General features: G+C 42.0%; 1 protein-coding gene and 1 long non-coding RNA gene across 10 annotated transcripts in view; one reads left to right on the forward strand and one right to left on the reverse strand.

The window, feature by feature from the left end:
* The window catches only part of nfixa (nuclear factor I/Xa), a 107,365-nt gene that overhangs the window by 6,984 nt on the left and 76,534 nt on the right, over positions 1-23,847 (forward strand). For 7 of the 9 annotated variants that reach the window (XM_082535093.1, XM_082535087.1, XM_082535089.1 and 4 more), the window contains exon 2: positions 691-774. In XM_082535093.1, coding sequence (XP_082391219.1) covers positions 691-774 — 84 coding nt within the window. Of the gene's footprint in view, positions 1-690; positions 775-4,658; positions 4,831-22,133; positions 22,255-23,847 lie in introns of those variants that run through there. The other 2 variants (XM_082535091.1, XM_082535090.1) reach the window with 2 other exon arrangements.
* On the reverse strand, positions 16,165-21,631 carry LOC309707655. Its single transcript, XR_014277044.1, has 2 exons — positions 21,512-21,631; positions 16,165-16,804 (listed from the first exon to the last, which is right to left on the reverse strand). It is a non-coding gene; the product is annotated as an uncharacterized lncRNA (long non-coding RNA).

Here is a 23,847-nt window from a genome sequence, read left to right on the forward strand (position 1 = left end):
AAGCGCGTGTGCATGCTTTTTTATCCGTTAAAGTTGTGAAATGAAATAGGATTTCACAGAACGGCACAGCGGCTGTGGGATTTGGGCTCCCTTCGGCTAAGTAGAGTGGGATAGGTTGATCCAATCAACTGCAGAACTGCAAGGAGAGCCTATTTCACAGCTCCGGGCCCTGCCAGAACCCTGCCTGCCCGCCTGCCTGCTTGACTTAGAATACAAATGAAGCTCCCTGAATGCACACCTACACACATATGCATGCATACACCCTTGTACTTACAGACAATATGACTGGGGATTTATAGTGCAAGTGTTGTGGAGCTTCTGTGGAGAAATGAAACCAGTTGGGGTTAAAAGACTGTTTCACACGGAGCGGGTACATTTTAGGGTTACGTCTCACAAAGAGGAGGGAAGGAAAATCACAATTTCGTTTTGCCACAATCTAAATTACACTGGTTTAAACAAATTAACAGAGTGTTGTGAGATTGCTTTAAATGTTGCAATACTTCTTAAATATACTATATGTTATTAAAGAGCAACGAAATCCAATTATAATATTTAATTTAATAAATATTAAAATGATATAAAATATATGCTGGGCTAAAATCTGTGCTGTATTTGTTCCACATTTCGCAGCATGACTTTTCAGCTACATGGAAACAATTTTAACTGAATAACTATTTCTCTGTTTTTCAGGCTACTGACACCTACCTGGTGAACGACGATCCCACTAGAGGCCCAGGGATGCCTGAATGTTTCCTCGTGTCTGATACATATAGGGTATACACATCCCCAAAATACATACACACTGCAAGCTCTCTGTATCTGTCCTTTTAATTGCACTGATGTCCCAAGATATATTTCCTGGACACAAAAAAACAAAAAAGGAACCCAGTCCCTCTCTGTTTTTCTTTTGTAGGGGGGAGGACTTTTTTAAAGTACAAAAGCCTCATTAGTGCATTCATTTGACATGGTCCGACCACAGCATAGGAAACACTATGCTACCTTCATTCTTGCCATGATGAATGTTTGTTTCTAGGGTTCCATTAATGTGTTCAGAAAATACATCCACATTTTGTGTTGACGTTGTGCTATTAGCTCGCTCATATGTCCATTTCCTCCGCACACACACACACACAAAAAAATTCCCACACGTCTTCATGAATGTTCTCAGTTCATCTGTCAGTTGCGCTGACATGTGGCAAAAGTGCCCTGCAAAAACACTATGTTTCCTAAAAATGTCAACTTTTCCGTGACATGTATTTTTATAAGGGATTATTTAGGCTTGGCAGAAAATTGGTTTTGTTGCAGATTCATGTGGAGGACACGCGTCACGTGCAGGGCAAAAGTTAGAAGCCAGTTAAAGCAAAGAAAAATATACTTGACGTTATAAAAGTGAAATTTTTCTGGAGGATACTGCCTGGGTTACATGTTATACATATGGTAATTTTCACAAATATTTCCCCCCCCCCCAAAAAAATCAGCTTTCAGAATGAGTTTGGCGATAACTGCTAGACTGCCTGGAAAATTGTTCTTTTGGCCTACACGCTTCAATATGACTTGTTCCATTTTCCACTTTTAAAACAAACGAATTATGACATAATCCCAGCAAAATAAATCTATACGTCTTTATTACAGCTGAATACAAATATGGTAAAAATGCACAAATCCAAAGCCGTCAGAGTATGACATATAGTAAACACATTTTTTTAAAAAGCAGCAGGCCTAACACAGTGCTCTGCATACACACTCACAAACAGATCCATAGTCTCTGGGATCCACACTGTATATGATATGCTTGTTAGCCGTGGCGGCCGGTCAGCCATGTCTTTCTGACTGCATATGCCTGTATGCATTTGACTGGCATGCCGCTTCGCAGGCAGACGTAAACAGCTTACTCAAACAATATTTACACTGTATGCCGTAGTAAACGGTACAGTTGCACAATATTCTGTTCACATATTTCCTGCCTTTTGAAAGGCAGCCTCAACCACCTGTCTCACACATTTAGCATGCTAATGGCAGTATCAGTATGCTACATCACATTCAATATTTAATGGCCTAGCCACAGGCATTGGTAAACAACAAGGATATGAGTAGTGCTGTGTGTCAATGGGAGACCGCAACATGCTAACTTTAGGCACGCCATATGGTTTTCTCATGTGCTTTTTAATGGCAAGCGTAGTCTCAGAAACCACTAGATCCCTGTGCGCTCGAGGGGCTTTCAAAGGTGATGTTGAGACCTGACTGTTTGATTATAGGCAGAGAGTTTGGAAAGAAAGCCCAAGCGTCAGTGTTTTGTAACTTCTGCGGTCGGTTGCTATAGTTTGTTTGTTGCAGCCAAGTGCCTGTGTTGAATACTGAGATGGACACCTAATGTCAGACTGAAGCCAGAAACAAAGACAACCAGTAAAATCAGGCAGCAGAAAGGGAGAGTGTGTGTGTGATGAGGACAGCAAAAAAAAGAAAGAAAGAAACTAAAGAAAGGGAGAATAGCTGAAGATTATGAGACAGAAAAGGAGAAAGTGACACTAAAAAGACCCACTGAGAAAGAGAAAAAATGGGGTAGACAGAAAGAAAAAGAGGGAAAGCGAGAGAGCGGACAAAAGCTTTGGGGTTTGGGCCTGTGCCGTGGTGGGGTGTGGTTTGGAAAGAGGAGAGACTTTGGGAAAAGAACACTACACCTCAATATGTTTTACTTTCTTTCACTTCAATTTAGATTTTTCTCTCTTTTTCTTCTGGGTGAAATTCTTTTTCTGGTTGTTTGTGCCAATATATCTTTGACCAACAGACATTTGTGTTCATGAATGCACTGAAACTGTGAGTGTGTGTGTGTCTGTCTCTACTGTACATTATATGCATGTGCGTTTGTGGTGTAGGTTTCTATGTATGCTACATAGGCTGAGGTCTCGTAAAGTTGCACAGCTTCATCCCCCCCCAGAAAAACTTGGCATCCAAGCACGAGGGTGACTTCAACCCCCAAAACCGCACCCTTGCGCACACATGTGGGTGGGAGCAAAAACTTTTGCACAACTGGAACACATACGCACACGGAGACTTGCACATATAGAATTGTATTCACACACAGGCACACGCATGCTTCCAAATACTAATGCTCGCTCTCTCTCTTCTCACTAATGCTCGCTCTCTCTCTTCTCACACACACACACACACACACACTCTCTTACACACACATGCACAAGGCAGAGGCTTATGTATAATTGCAGGCACTCTGCCTGCATATATGAGTTTGATTAGGCTGAGGAGCAGGGAGCGGGTGAGGATAAAGCCAAGCCTGATTAGAACCAGAGTGTATTGCTTCCATACAATAGAGGCACAATGAGACCGGTTTAGAGCACTTTGCACAAGTTCAGGTATCTTTTGTCGACATAAACATATACCGTATACTGGAATATGACTTGGATTCAGTTAAAAACAAAAGCAGAAATAGCAAAGCAAAATGTATCATGGCTGAAAAAAATGACTCTTAGACAGCAGAATTTACAACTTGCTGTAATAATTTTGGACTTGTTTAGGTTCATGAATACGCCTGCCATTGTAAATATTTAAGTCTGGTTATAACTTTCAGATGATGAGCTCTTTAGTTAAAACGAGCGGCACGCAGCATCTCAAGCTAAAGCGGAGCTGCAGAGTCAGGGCTCATGTTGAGCTCTGACACCTTGTAAAATGCATTAAATAAAAATAGGCGGTCCAGATTTAATGAGATGTTTCAGCAGTATGAAAAGCCGACCCTACCGCGCACGTTTACTTTACAGTAACACATAGTCAAGTTAACAATCGGGCCCCCTTCAACAAACTTGTAAGACATTTAAATAGCTTGTACACAGAAAGCTTTGTGCCACCATCCAGATGACTGGCTGACAAAGGACCACAGCATAATCTGAGCTGTAAATTTAAAACTTTCTTCTTTTTTTTTGGTCTTTCTATTTTGGTTACACTTGGGTTTGCTTCTGCATTCTTCATAAGAGCAAAGGATATGAAAGCAGAAAAGGGATCTTTTTGAGGAAATCTGCCACCTCAATCACTTGTGTTTGCTCTGGCAAACACAAGTGATTGGCAAAGATTTTTAAGACAGTTTTGTCAAAGTAAATATCCCTGCACCAAAAAAAGATTCCGTTTTTTTTACATGACCAAAAGACTGCAAACATAGATAGATAGATAGATAGATAGATAGATAGATAGATAGATAGATAGATAGATAGATAGATAGATAAAAAACATTATTTAACAGAACTAAATGCTTAGATTTCTGCTTCCGAAGTGTTTAAATCATGTAGTAAAATATAAGCGAAATCCCATGCCACATTTACAAAAGTATTACTATCTTTAAAATACAACGAGCTGACTGCTCTGCCCGCACAGTACCACAGGCGCACATTGAGCCCCTGTAGTTCTGCAGGAATACTGTAGCTCAAGCGACTTTTCTTTGGGGGATTTAGCGAAGCGTTGATTCTTAAAGAAAAAAAAGAAAAGAAAAGAGAAAAGAAACGTTTAAATAACGATCGTTTCAAACATAATGTTAGGTTTGTGACGATCTGATAGAAAAGCGGGGAGGAAGAGAGAGAGAGTGAGTGAGAGAGAGGGAGCGTTAGAGAGAAAGAGGGAGGGAGGGAGGCAGGGAGAGAGAGCAGCAAAAACTTTCCTCTAAAGTTAGCGCGGAGCTTTCACTGCAAGTGAGGCGGGGTTACAGCCTGGACTGAGCCACAGCGGCTTTGCAATGCGGCACCGCAGCGAACCTCCATCCAACTTTGTTATCAGCAACTCCAAATTTCATCTGTAGACTCCAACATGTACTCCCCTTACTGCTTGACACAGGTATGGAAGAAAATCGCCGTTTTAAGGCTCCGGCGCTTTGCTTTTTTCCCTTCCCCCCCGGTGTAGCGCGCCTCCGGTTTGTTTTTACTGTACGTGGTTTACAGTGTTGTGTCGCCTGTCGCGCTGCTACTTGTCATTTGCTGCGTACGAAGGAGCTTTTCCCAACTCTGCTCTCTTTTCCCCGATAGTGTTTAACCTCCCTCGCTCTCTCACTCTCTCTCCCTCTCTCGCGCTCTCTCTCTCCCCCTTTCTTTTTAATGGCACTCCTCCAACGGGCTTTCTTGTGCGTCTCATTGCGCATGGTTTGGAGAGAAAATGGCGCTTCTCCCAAATCTATTTTATATAAAACGGAGGTTGGAGAAAGGGGAAGAGGGGCTGGGTGTCCTGACAGCTTGCGACTAATTCCAGACAAACGGAGGCAATAACCGGTTTTATCCATAAAGCTCATGAACGAGTTTTAATGAAGCTTCTTGAGTAGTAAAATCTTCTTCTTTTTTTAAGGTTTCTAACTTACGGCTGTAGGGTGGTCTGCCAGTTTTCAGCCGCGGGGGCCTTTAAGGGTCACGTCCTAGATGCAATCTTAACTGGATTTATCATATTCTGCAACAGCAGAAACAAAACAAAGTGCTTTATTTTATTTATTTATTTTTAATTGTTTTTTGGGTTGTTTTTTTTTTAGCCAAATAAGAAATTGTGGGCAAGTGTGCATGTGTGTGTTCTCGGTGGTGTCAGATTGATTAATGACAAAACGGAGGTGCCCTTTAAATAAACAACAGAACCACTCCGTAATATTTGCATAATCATTGTATGAAAGTCAGTATAGGTGGAAGCTTTTTAGGGATTCTCCCGGTTAAAAAAAGCGGGAGAATGTAATGTGCGTAATTTTAAAGGCCGTGGATCAGGTACAGGTTCTACACAGAGGAATAAGTTAAGTTAAAAAAAAGTTTAGATCAATTTGCTTTAAAACATTTTCTTTAAACTGCAGCTTTTAACTGAGATCTGTGAATATTTAGCTCACAGGTTTTCACCTAAATTCGAAATTACAGACTTAGTTTTGACCTTTCAAGGCTCATTTCCTCTAAGCATTTCTGCCACTGTGCACTAAAACGCTGCATTATCTTGTTTCACCTCATACCCTATAATGTTCCTTTGATATATATCTGTAAACTGTGCACTAGAAATAAACTCGAGATTAAAGGAAAACACAGGACTAGGACAACCTTCAAACCTTTGTTTTTGTCTTTGTTGATTTTTTGACAGAAGTGACGTAGAGCTTAGGCTTTATTTTTCTTTTTGTTTCATTTTTCATAACAGTGAATACATTGTCTTTATGAGCTCGGCTTGTGTTGTTTCAGTGCGTAAGGAGCCTTTATCTGTAAATCAAAACAGATCATATCACAGGCCTCGGGAGATCAAAGGTCACTCTGTAAATGACCTTTTTCATTTTCTTTACAGCGCCGCACTTTTTGTGCCCGACAGAGCACATACATTTAAAGTTATGTTTATTCAAGTTATATTAGAACAGTCACTGCAGAGTTAACAGATGAGGACCACAGGAGCGCCGAGCCTGCTGCTCCAGGCCACCGCAGGTCCGTTTTCCCCTTCTGCCGCTCGGCTTATCAAATTCACACACCGGGATAAAAGCACTTTTTTTATTTGCACGCACGTCACCAGCAAGCCTTTATTTAAAGGTGGCGTTAATAATTACCGTTTAATATCAGTCGGCCCATTTGTCAGTAAGAAATGATTTTTTTTAAACACAAGCTTCAGTTACCTGTAAGTTACAGCCTGCAGTGCAATAAATGCCAATTATAAGGCTTATGATGTATAATTTTTGCGCATTAATTTGACTTTTGAAACATAATAAAATCACAGTTTGGCTTCCAGCCTGCGTGTTACATTTCAATGATACAGGAAGGTCACGGCCTGCAGCCCTGCGTTTCTTTTAGTCCTACAAAATGCTTTACTGTAATATTCATACGTTTTGCAAAAAATGTATTCCAAACCATATTGTAGCTGCACAGCCTTTTGCAGTGGAGCAGAGAATTGTAATCATTCCTTTCCTTAAACAGAACAGTCTGCTTTCGAGAGCTCCGAGGAAAACATGCAGGATTCCTTCTCACAGTTATTTCAGGCCTTCAGACCAGACCTGTTTTGCTTTTTCTTTGACTGAAACTAAAGTATAATGTGTATGCATGTGTGTATGTCTCTTCTCCGTTAGTTTGTTTTTACGTAAAAAAAACCCCAAAAAACAAAAAACAAACCCGGAATCACAGGCATCCCTAGAAACGCGTCGGTCTCGTTCTCTTTCTTCCCGCTTTCTCTTGACTGTTCTGCCGTCTGCAGGTTTTATAGAGTCAGAATGACATTTAATAATCAATAGCCCATTTGATTTGCCCCGTAAAATAAGTCCAGCAGCCCTACTGCATATTTAGTACAGATAATTTTCCGAGCCTGGCGGTATGAGGCGAGGTCCGCATCGAGTTTCCTCTTTCTTTCCATTAATTAAAATTAATTGGCAGCAGATCCTCTCACACGAGCGCCGCATGGACTCGTGCTGCCCATATGCGTGATACATATTGATCTGCTTAGGCTGCTGTTACTACGTCTACGGGTCTAGTGACAGATATCAAGCAAAGCTGGTTTGTTTGCATTCTCTCGTATCTCCTTGAGAGCTCGTGTTTGTATGTCGAGTATATTAAGATAACACCAGTCAAAGATTAACCCCAAAGACGCCCGTGCATCCTGCTTCTTTCACACCTGTAATTGAAACATGACTTAAACATTTGCATTAATTTATGCTCTGCTCTTTTTAATTATCTTTTGATGCGTCATTAAAACGGAATACACGCCATTTGTGTGTGTGTGTGTGGGGGGGGGGGGGGTTCACATGAGTGTACACACGGATGCTGACGTGCGTAATGTAGATTGCTTGTAGCCTAACCATCCATCCATCCTTCCACATTCGTCCAGTGACTCCATTAAGAGTTTGTTCTTGATCACTGTCGTGTAAATAATTCACAAATCACAGAAAACATGTAAAAGTGGTGTAAACAACCTACAATGCATTATTAATGCTGATAAAAGCTTTTTTGGAATAGCCTGGTAGGTGACGGACCGACGAGCCAAAGTAGCGGTGCAAAACATTGCCAAACATTAGCAGGAGTTGGTTTTTTGTTTTTTTGCGTACGCGTGGCATTGTTTCACGTCCCTGTGACGGGAAATGCATTTGCATGAAGTTTTAATGCGGCTTGAAGGTCGAGGGGGGCGGGGGCGTCGTTAATTAAAACTTCTATGTGCTGCGTTTTTGAATTCGGTTATTTCAGACTGCTGTTAAGTCCCGTTTATCCAAAATGAAATGGGTTGCTAGCGCCAAATTCTGAAGCTTTTGCCGCAAAATAAGAAATGTTTAACAATGTGCCGGGAGATTGTTTAACTGCTCCCCTCGCAGTTCACGCGCAGAACATTTTTATTTGTTCACTTGATTCTCGCTTATACGCCATTCATGTCCTATTATACGCACTTCTTAAGGGTTTTAGATTTTTTTTTGGACTTCAAATGAGTCCTTGAAATTCACTCGGCCATGTGCGATTGGCTGAGCCATTAGAAGCATGAAGTGAAATGTGCACAGGCTACAATAGGCGTGCCATATAGCAATAGCACAAGAAGAGGGGGTGGGGGGGGGGGGGGGGGAGTGAAGATGTTGCAGACAGTATCTTTGGTGATAGAGATAAAAGCATTTTTATCGCAACCAAACAGCCAAGTGAATCACTGTATATGGAGCAGCGCACAATATGTGTGGCAATCTGTGTGAAATTCACACAGCCAGTTTCTATACAGTTAGACTGTCCAAATCAAATATTCATTCTTAAGCCGAATTTTGAGATTGTTCTTTTTCCTGTTTCCACCTAGAAGTCGCCATTGTCACAAAGGGTCAAATGTTCAAGACACATGGCGTCACAGCTAACTACCTGCTAGTGTGTGCTTTTTGTGTGCGTACAGTACTTGTTTTTCCGTCCCGTTTTGGGCCACGGCTCTCCTGCGTCAGCGTAGGTTCTGGTTTCACTGGGACCGGTCAGTGACTGCTGGTGTAAGCCGAGGTGGGTCTGCATGATCTGGTAACATACCAATCCTTACCGGCATCACTTTGCACCCACACATGCACACACACTCCCTATAATCCTGCGCACACATAGCTAGTTTGCAGGCACAGCTCTGTTGTGGTGGACGGTAAGCAGGGTGAAAATGGCCAACTGCAGGCCAAGGGCAAGCAGGCAGTGAGTTGTAGGCAGAACCCAGGGGTACACTGTGTTCTTTTTACTTATTCATCCTTTGCTAGAGGCAGACAAGGTCCAACTTACGCTCCTTGGCCCCGAGTGAGAGCTGGTAGGCAGGCACGAAGGAACGCATAAGAAATGGCACATGATGATGTCAGTTTAGCAGTGTCTAAATACATTTGGATCACGGGCTATACCAATAAATGTGCCTGATATGTGTGAGGGATTGATGTGTGCCTAAATTAACTTAAATTGTTACTCAAAATTTTGAAATCACATGCATAGTGTCAAACGGTAGTCTATACTAAAATTATGAGTTTTTGTTTGTAACGTCACCAAAAAAGAAAAAAATATGCAATTGAAGGACCCATAAAGCCCCAGACCTATAGCCTAAGGTAGCTCTTGGACAGTCGTCCTATGGCAGTGTGTGTTTGTTTGAATGTGGGTGAATCTGTCTTGGAGGTGATTTAAATCCAACACAGTGGCGCTCTGTTTATCCCTTATCTGTGCAGTCTTCCCAACTGCCCATAGAAAATGGATTTATCATGCTTAACCGAGGCACTTGGCACAATCCGGTAATAGGTGGCTGTCCTCTGGATGGATGAGCATGTGTTTGTGTGGCCGATATGCGCGTGTTTATGTGTGGCCTTGTGCACATGTTACCTCCTCCCTGTCCTCTGCCTTCTAGTGTGGATTAGGTTTAGGTTGATCTGTGGCCAGTGGTAGCAGGCGGCCCCTATAGCGGTCTTATGTTGGTCTGAGATAGTTTTGTTTACCGAGCCATACTGCACACACATGTATGCATGAAGATACGCAAACTCATCCGAAAAGAGAATGAACACTCACGTAATGTTATAGACTGATAGACAGACGCGTTCAGGAGCGGGAGCAGCAGCAGCAGAGTCGAAATCCCCTCACTGTGCTGATACTGGGAACGCTGCTCCGACTTTAGCCTTTGCCAGTTTTTGTCACGGGGGTGGAAAATGCTCCAAAATCAAATTTTCACAATTGTCCCTCAGAGCTTTTGTTGTGGCTTTGCTCACTATGCGATATAATTTTAATCTTGGCTGGGGTACGAATTAAGTGTGTAAAGTGCTCGTGTGATTGACTGATAATTGCATATCCTCCCTGTGCAAGACTGTTATTTTTTTCTCAGGTTTCAGAATCAGAGGTGCAACAACTAGCAGTTTACAGTCATTTAACGTGAAAAGACTTTAGTTTGCCAGCAAAAGAGATGAAATCATCAGACGAGGGAAATGTGAGAAACCACTAAGGAATCAAGAGATGAGAAGATGCAAGAGCCAAAGAAGTGCGCTGCTCTTGCATCTGCTTGGGACAGACTCCCCTTCACCTTCATCCCCACTTCTCCTTCTCCTCCACACCCCTCCACCTTCTCAATTAGCTCCCTTTTAAAGAGAAGTAACGGTTAGTGAGTGATCGGCATTGTTCGAGGATGAGCTTCAGTTGTTGTTGTTGTTTGTCTCACCCTCTCCCTGTATCTTGCTCCATCCCCCTCCTGTGTGACCCGTTGGTGTGTTTTTCGTTCTTTTTGATTTTCTCAGAGGCTTTTTTTTTTTCCTTTTTTTTTGTGGGGGTAACCCCACTGAATGGGACAATGCAGCCTAGCGTGAAATTAAAGCTCTTAGTTAGTTTGGAGTTGCTCAAAAGAGGATTTTACACATGCATGCATTCATCACCCTCCCATACGCTATAGATATAGCTAATTAGAGGAAGTATACCCTATTTCGAGCATCAAGAGCCCAATTAAAAGAGTAGGGGAAACCTCAGTGAGTGAGATCTAGGCCAAATCAGCTCAGTGAAAGCAATTCTGTTTCCTTGCGTGTGAACAGTATGGCTCCTTCCTTAATCCAGGCGGGAAAATATGGACGAGGCTGATATGAGAAGAGTGCAAGTTTCATTAACATATGCATGTCACGTACTCAGTAAGAAAATCAAGAAAACATTCTGATTGATCATCCTGACAGGCGAGCGTCAGATTCAAAACAGATTGGGCTGCTCTTGCTGACTCTTCCAAGTCTCATTTTGGAAGTAGTCTGCACCAAAATGTCTGTCATGTGTGCACATTTCTGTTGTTCACGTCAAAGACATTTATTTGTGCTTTTTTCCCCCCCAATCAGTTAAAACAGCCTTGTGATTGTTTTGCCTCGTCGGAAAAAGTTGGCGTTCTCCTTAAACAAACAGATCATAAAAGTGTAGGCATTTCGAATTAAATGCAAGCAAAGCAATCGCAGGCTACTGTTCGACACCTAAGCCTTTGCCAGTATGTTTACTGTATTTTTAAATGGTTATTGATGGCAATATATAGGGCAGGCTGTATAGCCACGACAGCCCAGTGTGTTGAATGACTGGCTAAGGTCATTTATTTTTGACTGGGCTCTGTGTACATTTGTGTGAGTTAGAAGAGGCATTGCGGTGCAGGGCTGCAGCAGCCACGGGAGCGTTAGCCGAAAAATCAACCGGGCCAAACGAACATGTCTGACATTTGTTACGGATGCGCTTGCAAACTCCCAATCACCGTGATTCTCTTTGACAATTGTAATTCCCCGTATTATTAAGTAACGCACACACATGTGTGTGCACACACATTTCTGTTCAGCCATGTGTCCGCAGTGTATCTGCGGACACAGAGGTCTGTAGTTCCAACTGCAGCCAGGGAATCCAGTTAGTGAGTCAGACTTTGTGGAACAAAGTGTGCTGCTCTCTGATTTTCTCCCTCTCACTCTGTCTGTCTCTCTCTCTCTCACTCCTGTTGAGAGCGCTGGCAGCTCGCCAGGGGTGGAAAAATCTATAAGCCGTTGCGTAATATACCATATCTTTACCTTGGTTGAACCCAGCGCAAGATCCACAGCTGTGTGAGCACACAAACAGAGAAATGAGTGTGCTCGTGCCCCGTGTGTGTGAGGCAGAGAGAAAGAGGCCACAGACAGAGGGAGAGAGACACACAGAGTGGCTTCTTTGTGGCCAGTTTTCACTGTGTACCCTCATATAAACAGTATCACACCACTTTGATCAAATGCTGCTTACAATTTTTTTTTCTTAAGTGGACCGAGCATAGTGTTCTAATCACTCTCTGGAGAAACTAAGCTCAGGCCACATAAGATTTATCTGTTTTTGAGGCGGCCGATGTCAAAAATGGAAATCAAATTAGGTCCATGTTTTGCTTGCATGACATATGAACTCCATGGAAACGCCACTGTACTTCCAAAGTCAGAGGGGTGAGCGTATCGCTCTTCACGAGGTACTTGTGCTCTGTGCATAACTTCAGGGAGGAAATTAGAATATCGAATAAATTAAAGTGTATCCGGCCTCTCATGTTTGGCACGCTTCCTCTCATTCGATTCACAAGATTGGGGTTTGCTGTGTTTGGAGCTGTTTGTGCAAGTGCAGGCCTCGCTCGCAGTGTCCATCTGCACCTGAAGCTTCTTCGGGAGCAGTCGCTGTTTATACTCCTGTGGGAGGGAGTGTAATGTTTTGATTGGATGCCTCTGAACGCTGTGTAGCTGCTGACTTTCAGACTTTTGTACTGAGCGCGCCTTCGTTCATGGGTGTCAGCTCTGTTATAGAGATATTCTTATAAATGGCAAAAAAAAAAAACACAAAAAAACTCCAAAAGAAACAAAAATAAATGTGTGAGTAAAGAGTTTGAGGTTCTTTCCAAAGCGTGCGGGTCTCCGTGTGATCATTTAAGTAAAACGAAATGCCAAATATTGTCTAATCAGTCCTCCATCTTAACTAATATGATCAATCCAGGCAGTGATATTAGCCATCTGAAATTCACATGATAGGACTGATTCATTTTTGATTATGCTGATTGCTATTAAATGGTCTGTAATGACTACTGATAATCCCCATATGCAGCTCAGAACTCTGGATTCGCTGGGAGGCTGTTGTTTGTTAATGCACCACTGAAACCTAAAACACATACAGATGTGTGTGTGTGGCACAAAACCACAAACCCAATCGAGATCCCTTGCCATTGTTTCAGTGCATGCTCGTGCTTAATTTTTACCGGGCTCGCTTATGGAAATGTTTGAGCGGACGTGCAGAGTAAACCCCACCACCCCCACCCGCGTATTCAACTCATTTTTTTCCCTCCCCTTCAGCTACGCAGTGTAAAGGGTCAAACTGTTAGTGTGGTGATGGTGGTTTGGACCCGGAGGGCGGGCGGGGGGGTGACAGCTCTATGAGGGAGGTAGCTTCATTTGGGTGGAAGAAGGATACTGCATCATTTTTCACCTCATGTATTGCATATGTATGCCTGTGTATACTGTGTAAACGTTTGTGAGACTGACTGCTGATATGTTTGTGTTTATTGACTCAAAGAGACAGGCCGTGGCTGCGTACACAGCGGTGTACGGGTGGCAGGGGTCCAGGACTGGGGGAAACGTGTGTGTTTAAAGTACACACAGGCCTAATTATGCTGATTTAAGCATTCTTGCGGTCCTCCCTCTGGCTTGTGGTGTGTTAACTGGCACTGGGGCGTCCAGCAGAGAGCGAGAGAGGCAGTGAGGGAGTGACGGAAAAGATTGAAAAAAAAAGAAAAAGAAGACAGAAATAGAATAGGGCAACCTTAATCAAAAGACTGATTAAAATTAATAAGGAGGTCGGCAAAAAGAGAAATGGTGGCAGTTTAAAGTACTCAAACACAGCAAGAGTAACTGAGTAAGAGTAACAGGGGAAAAACATACAGCACTATCAAACTTCCCGGCAGGTTTTTTCCCTCCTCACTTTGGGGTTACGAGCGCGCCCGCTCTTCATATTTATTTTTATATTCAGATGTTATGGATTGCTCCGGGAAAAGGCTGTCCCTTTTCCCAGCAGAGGAATTAATACTGTTTGAATGTTCTTCCTGCAGTCGAAAAAGAAGGAATTTTTGCAATGGAGTTTAAAAAGGTTTATTAGTTAAATCCTGACCGGTGCTAAATAAACAGGCTAGGGATGATTAAAATGAACCCTTGTTTGTTTACTCTCTAATTTCTGGCCTGTGTGCATGTGTGCACCTGTCTCCTGTCTTTTAAGTGGTGCAGTTAAGATTGTAAACTATCCAAAAAAACAGAAAATGTTTTTTTTTCCTTTTTTGTCGGGTGAAATTTTTTTTTTTTAAGGAATTGTAAATACGTGTGCGTTTAGAAGGAGTTTTGCAACTTTACTTCATGAGTTTGTTACCTGAAAAGTATCCAAGCATTAAAAGGTACATAAAGAGCCTGCGCAGGTTCCTCCTATAACACAGCCGAGCGGAGATTGATGATGTTGGCCAATGTGTGTTCAAGCTGCTTTTCATGCAGGTGATAAAATCCCGCTGGAGACGAAGGCAGGGCCGCTCGGTGTCTCTGGGTTCATTCACTGCACTCTCTGAGACGGGCTCAAGCACACCTCATTTCTTTGTACTTTTTTCTTTTTCTGCCCCCCCTTTTTTTAATAGATGTGTTTGCCTATCTTTGTTTTTCTCTATCATTCCTCATCAACTCCCCCAGCTCTCTTTTTTGCTCGCATTACATCTGTTACCTCAACCATTTCTTGTGTATTTTACCTCATTCTTTCCAGCCCCCTCTCCTTTCTTTCATTCCCTCAGGAGGAGCCATAGTCTTATCTGGGATATGTTGGATTTGGTGAGCTTAAAAGCCACTTTACTAACTCCCTGTCTGCCTCTCCTGAGAACAGCACGAGCTATCTTAAACAGTTTCACCATTCACCAGGCTTTGTCCATTGGAATGCTGCTCAATGGGCAACTTTTTACTCCCTATTGGCTTTTTATGCTAATCCTTTACCTGGCTTTCCATCTTCTGGACCTCCTTCCCTTCTCTGTTTCTCGTTCTGCCTCTTTTCTGTTCCTCCGCTGTCTAAAATACTTGATATACACATATTGGGTTTCTTTGGTGATGTGAAGGAATGCTAATGCATCATAACCATATTATAGTACTTAGAGTAGGCAAACGGTGCCAAGTGCTATCTGGAGAATCAAATCTCTGCACAAGAGCCTTTTCTCTGCTTCAGAGTGAAAAACGGTGTTCACATTTTGATTTTCCTCTCTGGAAATACATAAAGCCGAAAGCCCGTCTAAAATTTGCTGAAACAATGGTGTTGTTGTATTCAATAATGCAATTTCTCCAGGAATGGGAAAGCTAGCCTAAATAAAGATGAGGCCAAATCCTATTTTGCATCTGATCCAGGGCATACTGTGCTTTCTTCTCTGTGTATGCGAATAAATGTTTGGACGTTTTGCATATACTGTTACGACAATCTGGTCACAGGGACTTTTAAAAGCATTTGAATACCGTAACTGAAATTTAGTAAACAAAATATTTATTTGAATGCTTGAAGAGTGTAACCAAATTATAAGTGCAAATCCAGAAGCAATCCTAACAGGATATGATCAGACCCCGGGCAGGCCCTCTCTGGCGTATGGCAGGCAAACTGGAGTGAGGGATTTGCTCGTTTTATTATTAGGGCCGGCTTGTGTTGTTGATGGAGCGGCTCCATCCATGTTGACTCACAGAAAGACAGCGGTGATGGCTACACTGAGCAGGGGTGTCAGGCTTGGCTGATGACTCCAACTCCCCAAACAGCACTGCAAAGGCAAACCCTTCTTTGTGTGCGCGTGTGCGTATGTATTTGAGTTAGTGGTGTGTTTCTGTGTGCGCGCGCATGTGTGTGTGTGTCTGTGGAGGCCATACTGCAGTTGTGTGTGTATCTTTCTGCGTGTGTGTCTTTCAGTCCTGACAGCCAAGAAGCTTCAGCAGCATCTGACGTGGCAGCTCTTGCTGCTTTCAGTCCAGCTCTTTCCTTCTGGCTCACTTTTCTGTGATACTATCTTTTCATACAATCACATGTTTATAAATGGAGACTGCCTGTTGTTTCATACCGGACCGGTTTTGCTGAAGGTTTATCAAGTCTCTGCAAAACTGTAAATTTCGCTTAAAATAATACTGCAGGAATACTTTTTTTTTGTAGTGACGAATATTTTTTTTGTTTTTAGAACAATAAAACTGAGCAGGATACTCGAATTAAAACACACACGCACACACACACACGGACATATCTGGCAAGATCCAGTTTAAGGACTGCAAGGGCACATTTGGTTACATGTAAACAGTACTCCACTTACATGTTATACCAACTCTCAACACAATAGGGGGATTTTCTAGCTAAGGGCAATTGCAAAATACCACCTATAAATCAACCAGATGCAAGCTATTATGTAGTTATTTCCATATACTGCAGCGTAAAAGGATATACTGTTCTTTTGTTTTAAATTGTACTTTCATAATTGCACTTATACTCTATAAATTAGAGTGGAGAAAATGGCATTTTTAGTAATAACTGCAACAATCAAATACATATGCATCGTCAGTATATGTGAAACTCTTAACTTAATTTAAAGTTTGGATCAGTATCCAGGTTTTTTTTTCCCTTCCTCATTTTTTCCTCCCAGGCTGTGAGGTGCCTTTTTATCGAGGTGGGTTCCCGCCACTTTATGTCCCCTCTGAGGACATGTACTTATGGCTGTCTGCCTGTGGTGCTGTGGTGCTCCTGAGGTCTGAGCGAGGTGGTAGTTTAGGCTGGGGAAGTCAATAAGCGTGGTCACAGAGGAGATAACTGCACACACACTCTCCCAGAGGCGCCCGTCTGCATGGTGTGTCTGTCTGTCCTCCCCCTGGCTTTTATGGAAGATTCATCTTTAAAAAAGAAAAGCATTGGTTTGAGAGGATTTAACTTTCACAATGATTTGTGTGTGTGTGGTTGAGGGCTCTTTGTTTCTCACTTCACATGTGTTTGTGTTCTCAGTTTCCTCTGGCCTGGCATGGTGGCTGCCCCTATAGGCAGTGCCGTGCAAAATGGGCAAAGCGACCTTTAACCCTTAAACTGCTGCCTTAGAGATATGCATAACTTGCTATCAAGAGCCAAACCCCATCAAGCATTGCAGAGATTAAGACCCAGCTCTCAGGAGGCCATATGGAACAGACACCTTTAGCCCTAATGGGATCAGAGTCACATAGGAAGCCACTTGGAGCAGCAACTGACTCTTAACCCCTAACACCAACTTAGTGCAGACGAGCAAGAGTGCGCGGGCAAAGGCCCAGCTCATATCATGCCACAGGGAGCGGGCACCGTTTAACCCTCACAGTGCCAACCTATCAAGGGCGAAACTCCAACTTATATGATAAGCAGAATTAAATCTGCAAGCTTCGGAGTTCCTGATAGGGAGCTGATGTGGAACTTGGATTGTAACGCCAGGGGGTCAGTGCTCCAAACATTTTTAGTGTTCTAGCTGTACATGTGGTCACCGGGCTGTTGTTTGTTAGGGTTATTTCCTCCATAAAAGCCCTTTTCATCCAGTTAATTTCAATCTGCAGTGCTTTTATGTCCTTGTAAAACATCGGCTTCCCAAAAACAAAAGCTAAAAGTGTGTTTTTACATTTAGAAACTCGATTATGAATTATAAAAAATTGTTTTCAGACTATTTGACTCTTAACCAACTAAAATTAAGCCACAAAAAGCAGATGGACTGCCAGTCTAGTGACAAAATGCTGTAGCAATTTCATTTTATTTGAAAGTCTATTTTGCTACACTTGTAATCTCTGAAAGCATTTTATTTTTAAAAAAAGAAGAAGAACGCTAATTTTAAAACATGTAATTATGTCAAATCTAATTTCTCTCATGCAGTTTTTCCCCTTTTGTGAAAAGAGAGTGTTAATAGATTGAACAAAGACTCAGGGAAAAATCAAGGAAGCAATCAGTCACACAAAACAGGTAATAAATTCACAGGAAATATACGGACAATCGTGCCAAACAGTTTCTTTCAAACAATCTACTTAGCGATAAATGCTGACAGATGATATAATGGTTATAAAAACTGGAAGAGATCAAGAAAAACAGGGATTTCTGGAAGAGACTCTTTCCCTTTAAGAAATATAAACAGGGTATGTGTTATAGCATGAGTGGCTGTATGAGAGCGAGAGAGAGAGAAAGAGGGTAAAGCTAGTTTCTGCACTTGCCTGTCTGAAACCGGGCGAGGAATGAGTGCACAAGTTTGAATCTGGGTGAGTCAAGCTGCGCGAGGGAGAGGCAGCGAGAAAAAGGAGTTCCACGGTGAAAGGAGGGAGAGAGATGCTCGAAGATGGATAGCAGCTGAAAGAAAGGGGGAGCTCAGGCAAATTGGTCGGAGTGAGAGTGTGAGTGAAGCAGCAAAAAGCAGAGGGAGGGATAGTTGAAGTGCAACAACAAGATGAAGTGCAGGAAAGGGAAAGTGTTAGCAAGAGAGGGATTGCAGAGTAAGAGGTGAAAGGAATAAATGAAGGAATGGAGGAGTAGGTGATGGTGGGGGGCACGGAATGAATGTGTGTGTTGGGCTAGTGGTGAATCATTTGCATAAAGGGTGAGGGCACTCTGCCCAGCTTTGGGGAGAGGTTGGCATCTCGCCTTGCCGACTGGCAGAACGAGGACCAGGGAGGAATAAAAGAATGAGGGGGGAGTGAAAGAGTGAGAGAGAAAGTCTCTCAATAGTGCATCTCTTGTGCGAGGAGTAGCAGGCCTTGGCTACTGCTGGAGCAGGGCATGGCGGGGAGGGGATATCTGGTTTCATTATCTGCTCGATTCCTGCTGTATTTGCTAATCATGAGGTTCAAAGCCCTTGCTGCAGCTGTAGGCAGGGCACGGTAGCCAGTCTGTGCCGCTGGCATGTGCCGACTGGAACGCTGTAGGTGTGTGCAGCATGCACTTCAGTTTGGAGTGAGACAGAAAGTGTGAGACAGACGTTATGGCTTCCCTTTACTGAGGCAGAAAGCTGCCACACTCTGTCATCCCCCCTCAATCTCTCTCTCTGTGTTTCACACGCACGCACACTCTTAAGTGCCACACTGCCTACTTGACCTTATCAAGAATGGCTGCCCTTGTCGAGGGGAATTGCTGTATTCAGTTCTATTGCAATGTCCTGTCGGAAAATGCCACCTCCAGCAGTATCTGTTCGTTCGCGTGTGCATTTGGTGACGCTACAGAACCACACATACGGTAGTAATCTATACTGTATGTATTCATTTAGGAATTGCCTGCGAGTAATCCTATACCATACCGTCTAGCTGCAGCTACATGTCGGAGTGGTTTATTAAATCGTTGTTTGCAAAATGCAGTGCAGATCCTCCTAATTTAGTTTGAGCGCTCCCATCGCGCTGTGATATCTAAACATTTTTTCTAATTGACGGCACTGATATCAGGATTAGCATCCAGTTTTGGATCAGAGGGGCAAAAGTCTAACGTTTCACGCAGCCTTCTTTAAAGTGCCCACAAAACATTTAGCGTTTGCCACATCTAAAGAGAAAAATTCAGATATATTTAACAAGCTGTGTTCTCCGACTCCAAATTTAATTCTGTTCTCCAAACATTTTCAGAACATAAATTGGGAGTATGACTCAGTTGTGAGGTTAAAGCCCTGTTTACAATTAACTGTGTAAGGTGAAATTTATGCAAATGGACCAGAGTCATAGAAAAACCACATAAACCTCAGGAAAATCCTGGCTGAACAAATTTTGGATACTTAAAAAGAAACACAAAGAGCCCTTGAGCTTATCTTTGATGTGCTTACATTTGAGGCTGAAACAGTCTGCAAGACAAACCCGTCATACAAACGAGAAAACATATTTGAGTATAAAATTACCCAGGTCTGCAGTTGTGTCAGAAGCCCCGGCTTGCTATCAGTCCTTGTGTCTCTGGAGCTGTTTAAAGCTCGCTTGCTCTGTCTTTCTCTCTCAGCCTCATGCCACAAATGGCTTCCAGACTTTCACACATAGTAATGCTTCAGTGTGTAAACAGGCGTAATTACACACGATGCGCAGACACACTTTTAACATCAATCTGTGCCGTTGGGAGGAAGAGAGCAGAAAAAGAGGAAGTTTTTCCTTTTTTTAATTCTTCCAAGGATTGAAATGGATGAAAAGGTTTTGAGGACAAAAGCGAATGAGTGGCAGGGATGAGACATTAAGGAGGACATTTCAAGAGAAATGCTGTGTGTCTGTGTCTGAATGTGATGGAACAAAAAAGGAAATAAATTTTGTTAGCGTTCCCAAGGAAATCGCATTTCATATGAACTTCTCGATGTTCCTTTTTTAATATCTCCGAGAACAGTGAGGTCACTAAATTTCCACCTTCTAATGGCGAGATGATACATCCAATCAGGCGTCCTCTCTGTGCACCCGATTTTCCCATGTTTCTTATATGAAGGAAACATGAAAATTTCTCTTACCGAAACTTTTTTCTCTCTGCTGTTTCCATTTTCTTTTGTGTACAAATTTTAAAAAGGCATTATACACATATGGCATAAAATAGTTAGAACTCCATGTTTCACCAAGTCTCTGAAAAATATTTGATTCCTATAAAAAGCAAAAACAACTGAAGAAACTTTAACCGAAAATGGTTTTTTTTGAAGACACACACACACACTTGCACATGCATGCATGCACACACACACACACACACACACACACACACACACACACACACACACACAAAATGATTCAGATCTCTCACAGTGCTTCCTTTATATCACCATAGTCTTTTTCAATATGTGATTTTACACAACAGATGTCAAAGTTGAATTACAGTTGTGACATGTCCTGACGTGCTGAAAATTTCACGAGCTTTCTCTCCGTCTTTCTCTCCTTTTCTGTGTGTGTGTGTGTGTGTGTGTGTGTGTGTGTGTGTGTGTGTGTGTAGCCTGATTTTACAGGATCATCTAGATATAAAATAACAGAAAACCTGTGAAAGAAATATAACTTCAACAGACAAATCTGGCGTTCAGCAATATGGTTGCATAATCTTAAAACATTATTTTAAGTTTAGGTTCAATTTATACTATAGTAAATATATTGTAAAATAAAATAAAAACAACATTTGGAGCAGTGGTACATTTAGGTGTAGCTATAAAATATAATACACATTCATGATGCCCCTTTTTAACTGATTATTGCTAAAAAAAAACACTTTTTAAAATAACTTATTAAAGAAAAAATTATGTCTCCCTTGAAAAAGTTTTAAAAAGTCTTTGGTATTACTTAGTTTCAAATGTATAATAAATTGACAGCATTTAATCTATTTTGGCAATTACAAGTAAGGTTAAAAAAATAACTTGTTATAGAAAGCTCAGATTTTAAAATTTGAATAATCTCTAAAAATGTAAATTATTTAGGTCATGAAGAAAATATGAGCAAATGACATTTATTACATGAATTTTGTTTTAAGTTTTTCTTTTAAATTTCTGCATGACTTTGAATCACACAATTTAAAAGAAGAAAATAAATAAAACACCCTTTTTTGCTATTAACCTGAAATATTTCACCTGCAAAACACTGACATCAAATGTAAGAATGTAATGTCTGCTTTCTTACTGTTACCTCAGCGTGCAGGATGTGGCATAAAGCAGGCCTAAGTGTCGAGAAATTTCCTCCCACGTGTCCTGAGTTTATTTTTGCTCCTTTGATATTTATTTGCACACTTAGACTGATACCGCAAATTCATCTCAGGTAAACACGACAATGTGGGGAAACAGGCCAAAGTTATGCTTGTTAAAATTAATTGCATCGTAAACACTGAGGCGGGTAGAAACTATTGCTCCTTTCTAAAATCGATCGATATTTCTTATAGCTAAATTGAGGCTCTTTATAAATATGTAATGAAAAAAAAGAAGCAAGCCGCATAAACGCTTTAGAGCAGCTGTGATTGATTTTACTCTGATTAACATGTGTTTTCACAGAGGTCACACTTTATAGCCTAATGCTAAGCCTATGTTAGCAGCAGGAATTGAACTAGCATACATTTTTATTAGTTTATCATTAGTTTGACCCCCTTTGTAGTGGGTAGGCCTCTCAACAGAGACAGCCTCAGAGCTCTTTTTTTGGCGTGAGAAAGAGGGACGTTTGATTTGAACAGGTTTCGTATTTAGAGCAGTCGACTTCAAGGCCTGCAATTTATTTTTACAGAGCAACATAAAAAGTCTAATTCAGAAACAGACCGACGGATGCTGGGAACGACGGTCGTGGAGGTTAACGGGCGCTATCAGCCAAGAACCAAACGCTAAACATTTTTTGCCTTTCTTTTTCTGAAGATGGTGAAAATGGTGGGCTTCGTTGTTTCAGAGGTGAGAGTATTAATTTTCATAGTGTTTTGGGAAATGTAGGAAGACGAGGTGCAGGCCCTTTTCTGATGGAGGATAGGCCACACAGAGGGGTTTTTCTCATTTAAAGGATTTAATGTTGACTCGAATTTAATGCTATTTTAATTCAATTTTTGGCCTCATTTCGTAGCCCCTGCTATTTAAACAGTTAAAGTAATCCCCGAGCCAGCCTTACGTGACAAACTGGTTTAATGAGTAAACTCAAACGGAGCGCTCTTGTTAATTTTCTCCGAATTGTTGAACACGGTGATTTATTATTTTTTTTATAGGTTTCTTAACTCTGGTGTTTTGTTGGTGCTTGAAGCCTCAATAAAACCTGAGTTTGGATTTCATTTCTCTGCTGCTCTCTGCGTTTGTAACGTGTCAGGGCTGGAGCGGAGTGGAGTGAGTGGAGATTGGCTCGCCCGGACTGACCGAACAAAGGTCGTCATTTTCTGAAAGACAGAGCATGGCATGCAGAGATAAGAGGAGCGCTCTCTTACATTATTGCAGCGCAGATACCTACAGAGCGCCGTGGCTCAGGCCTGGAAAAACTGCCACTGTTTCTTCTGCCGTGAAGAATTGTGGGCAAACAGGAGAAATCTTCCTTAATGAGCTGAAGGAGCTGCGGGTTTGAAAATGTCAAAAAAAGGACACATTAAACAGCGGGGTGCCACACAGACTGATTTCTTAGCCAAAATAATAAAAGATTTTTTTTCTTTAACTGCAATTTGTGCACAAACCTCAATGGCTGTGCATAATTTTGCATTTGGTCCAGTTTATGATCATAAGAAGGAGGCCCTGTAGCAGATTTAACTAAGTGATTTTAAAAGGGTTTTTTTGTTTCTTTTAGAGTGATTATAGGGGGGGGCTGGTAGGGGTATTGTTTTTTTGCATAGTATCTGCAGTTTATTTGCTTAATGTTACAGATAAAATTTTATCTCGTAATAGGATACCTTCAGTTTTTCATCCTGTTTTTGCGGTATGAAGATTTAACAGGAGTTATGTTGTTCAAAAAATGTCTCAGGGCTCATCCGCTAAAGAAAACACGTCACTTCGGACAATGGATTGGTTTTCATTTCCCTGATATGAATCTTGGTTATCATTTCGCTTGTCAGTAATGTGATGATATTGAGGAAGTAACTGCAGTGCTTGGCACATAGCTCTCCTGTTCTTTGTCTGTGGCCCATTCATTAAAAAAGTCTAGATCCCTTCAGTCTTTTCAAATAAGTGGCAAACACACCTCCGTTATTATTCTTCAAAAACAAAAACAAACACACACATCCTATTTAATTCCATCTCCTCATGTTCCATTTGCCTGTTTTTTTTTCTTTCTCTTGCCTCCACCATCTTCTCTCATTCCCACATTATTCACGTGTTCAGCGTGGCTGTGTGAGGCAGGCGTATGCTAGCACGAACAATCGGCACCCGGCCCGGCTCAGCCTGGTCCAGATGGGGTCTGTACCCCCCTTCCTCCCCCAACAGTAGCAGCCAGTCAGCCAGCCAGCCAGGCAACCAACTAGCCAGCTAGCTACCCACCTGGGTAGCCAACCAGTCATTCACCCAGCCCGTCATGCG

This window comes from Aulonocara stuartgranti, assembly GCF_965226115.1.
Source record: "Aulonocara stuartgranti genome assembly, chromosome: 6".
NCBI lineage: Eukaryota > Metazoa > Chordata > Actinopteri > Cichliformes > Cichlidae > Aulonocara > Aulonocara stuartgranti.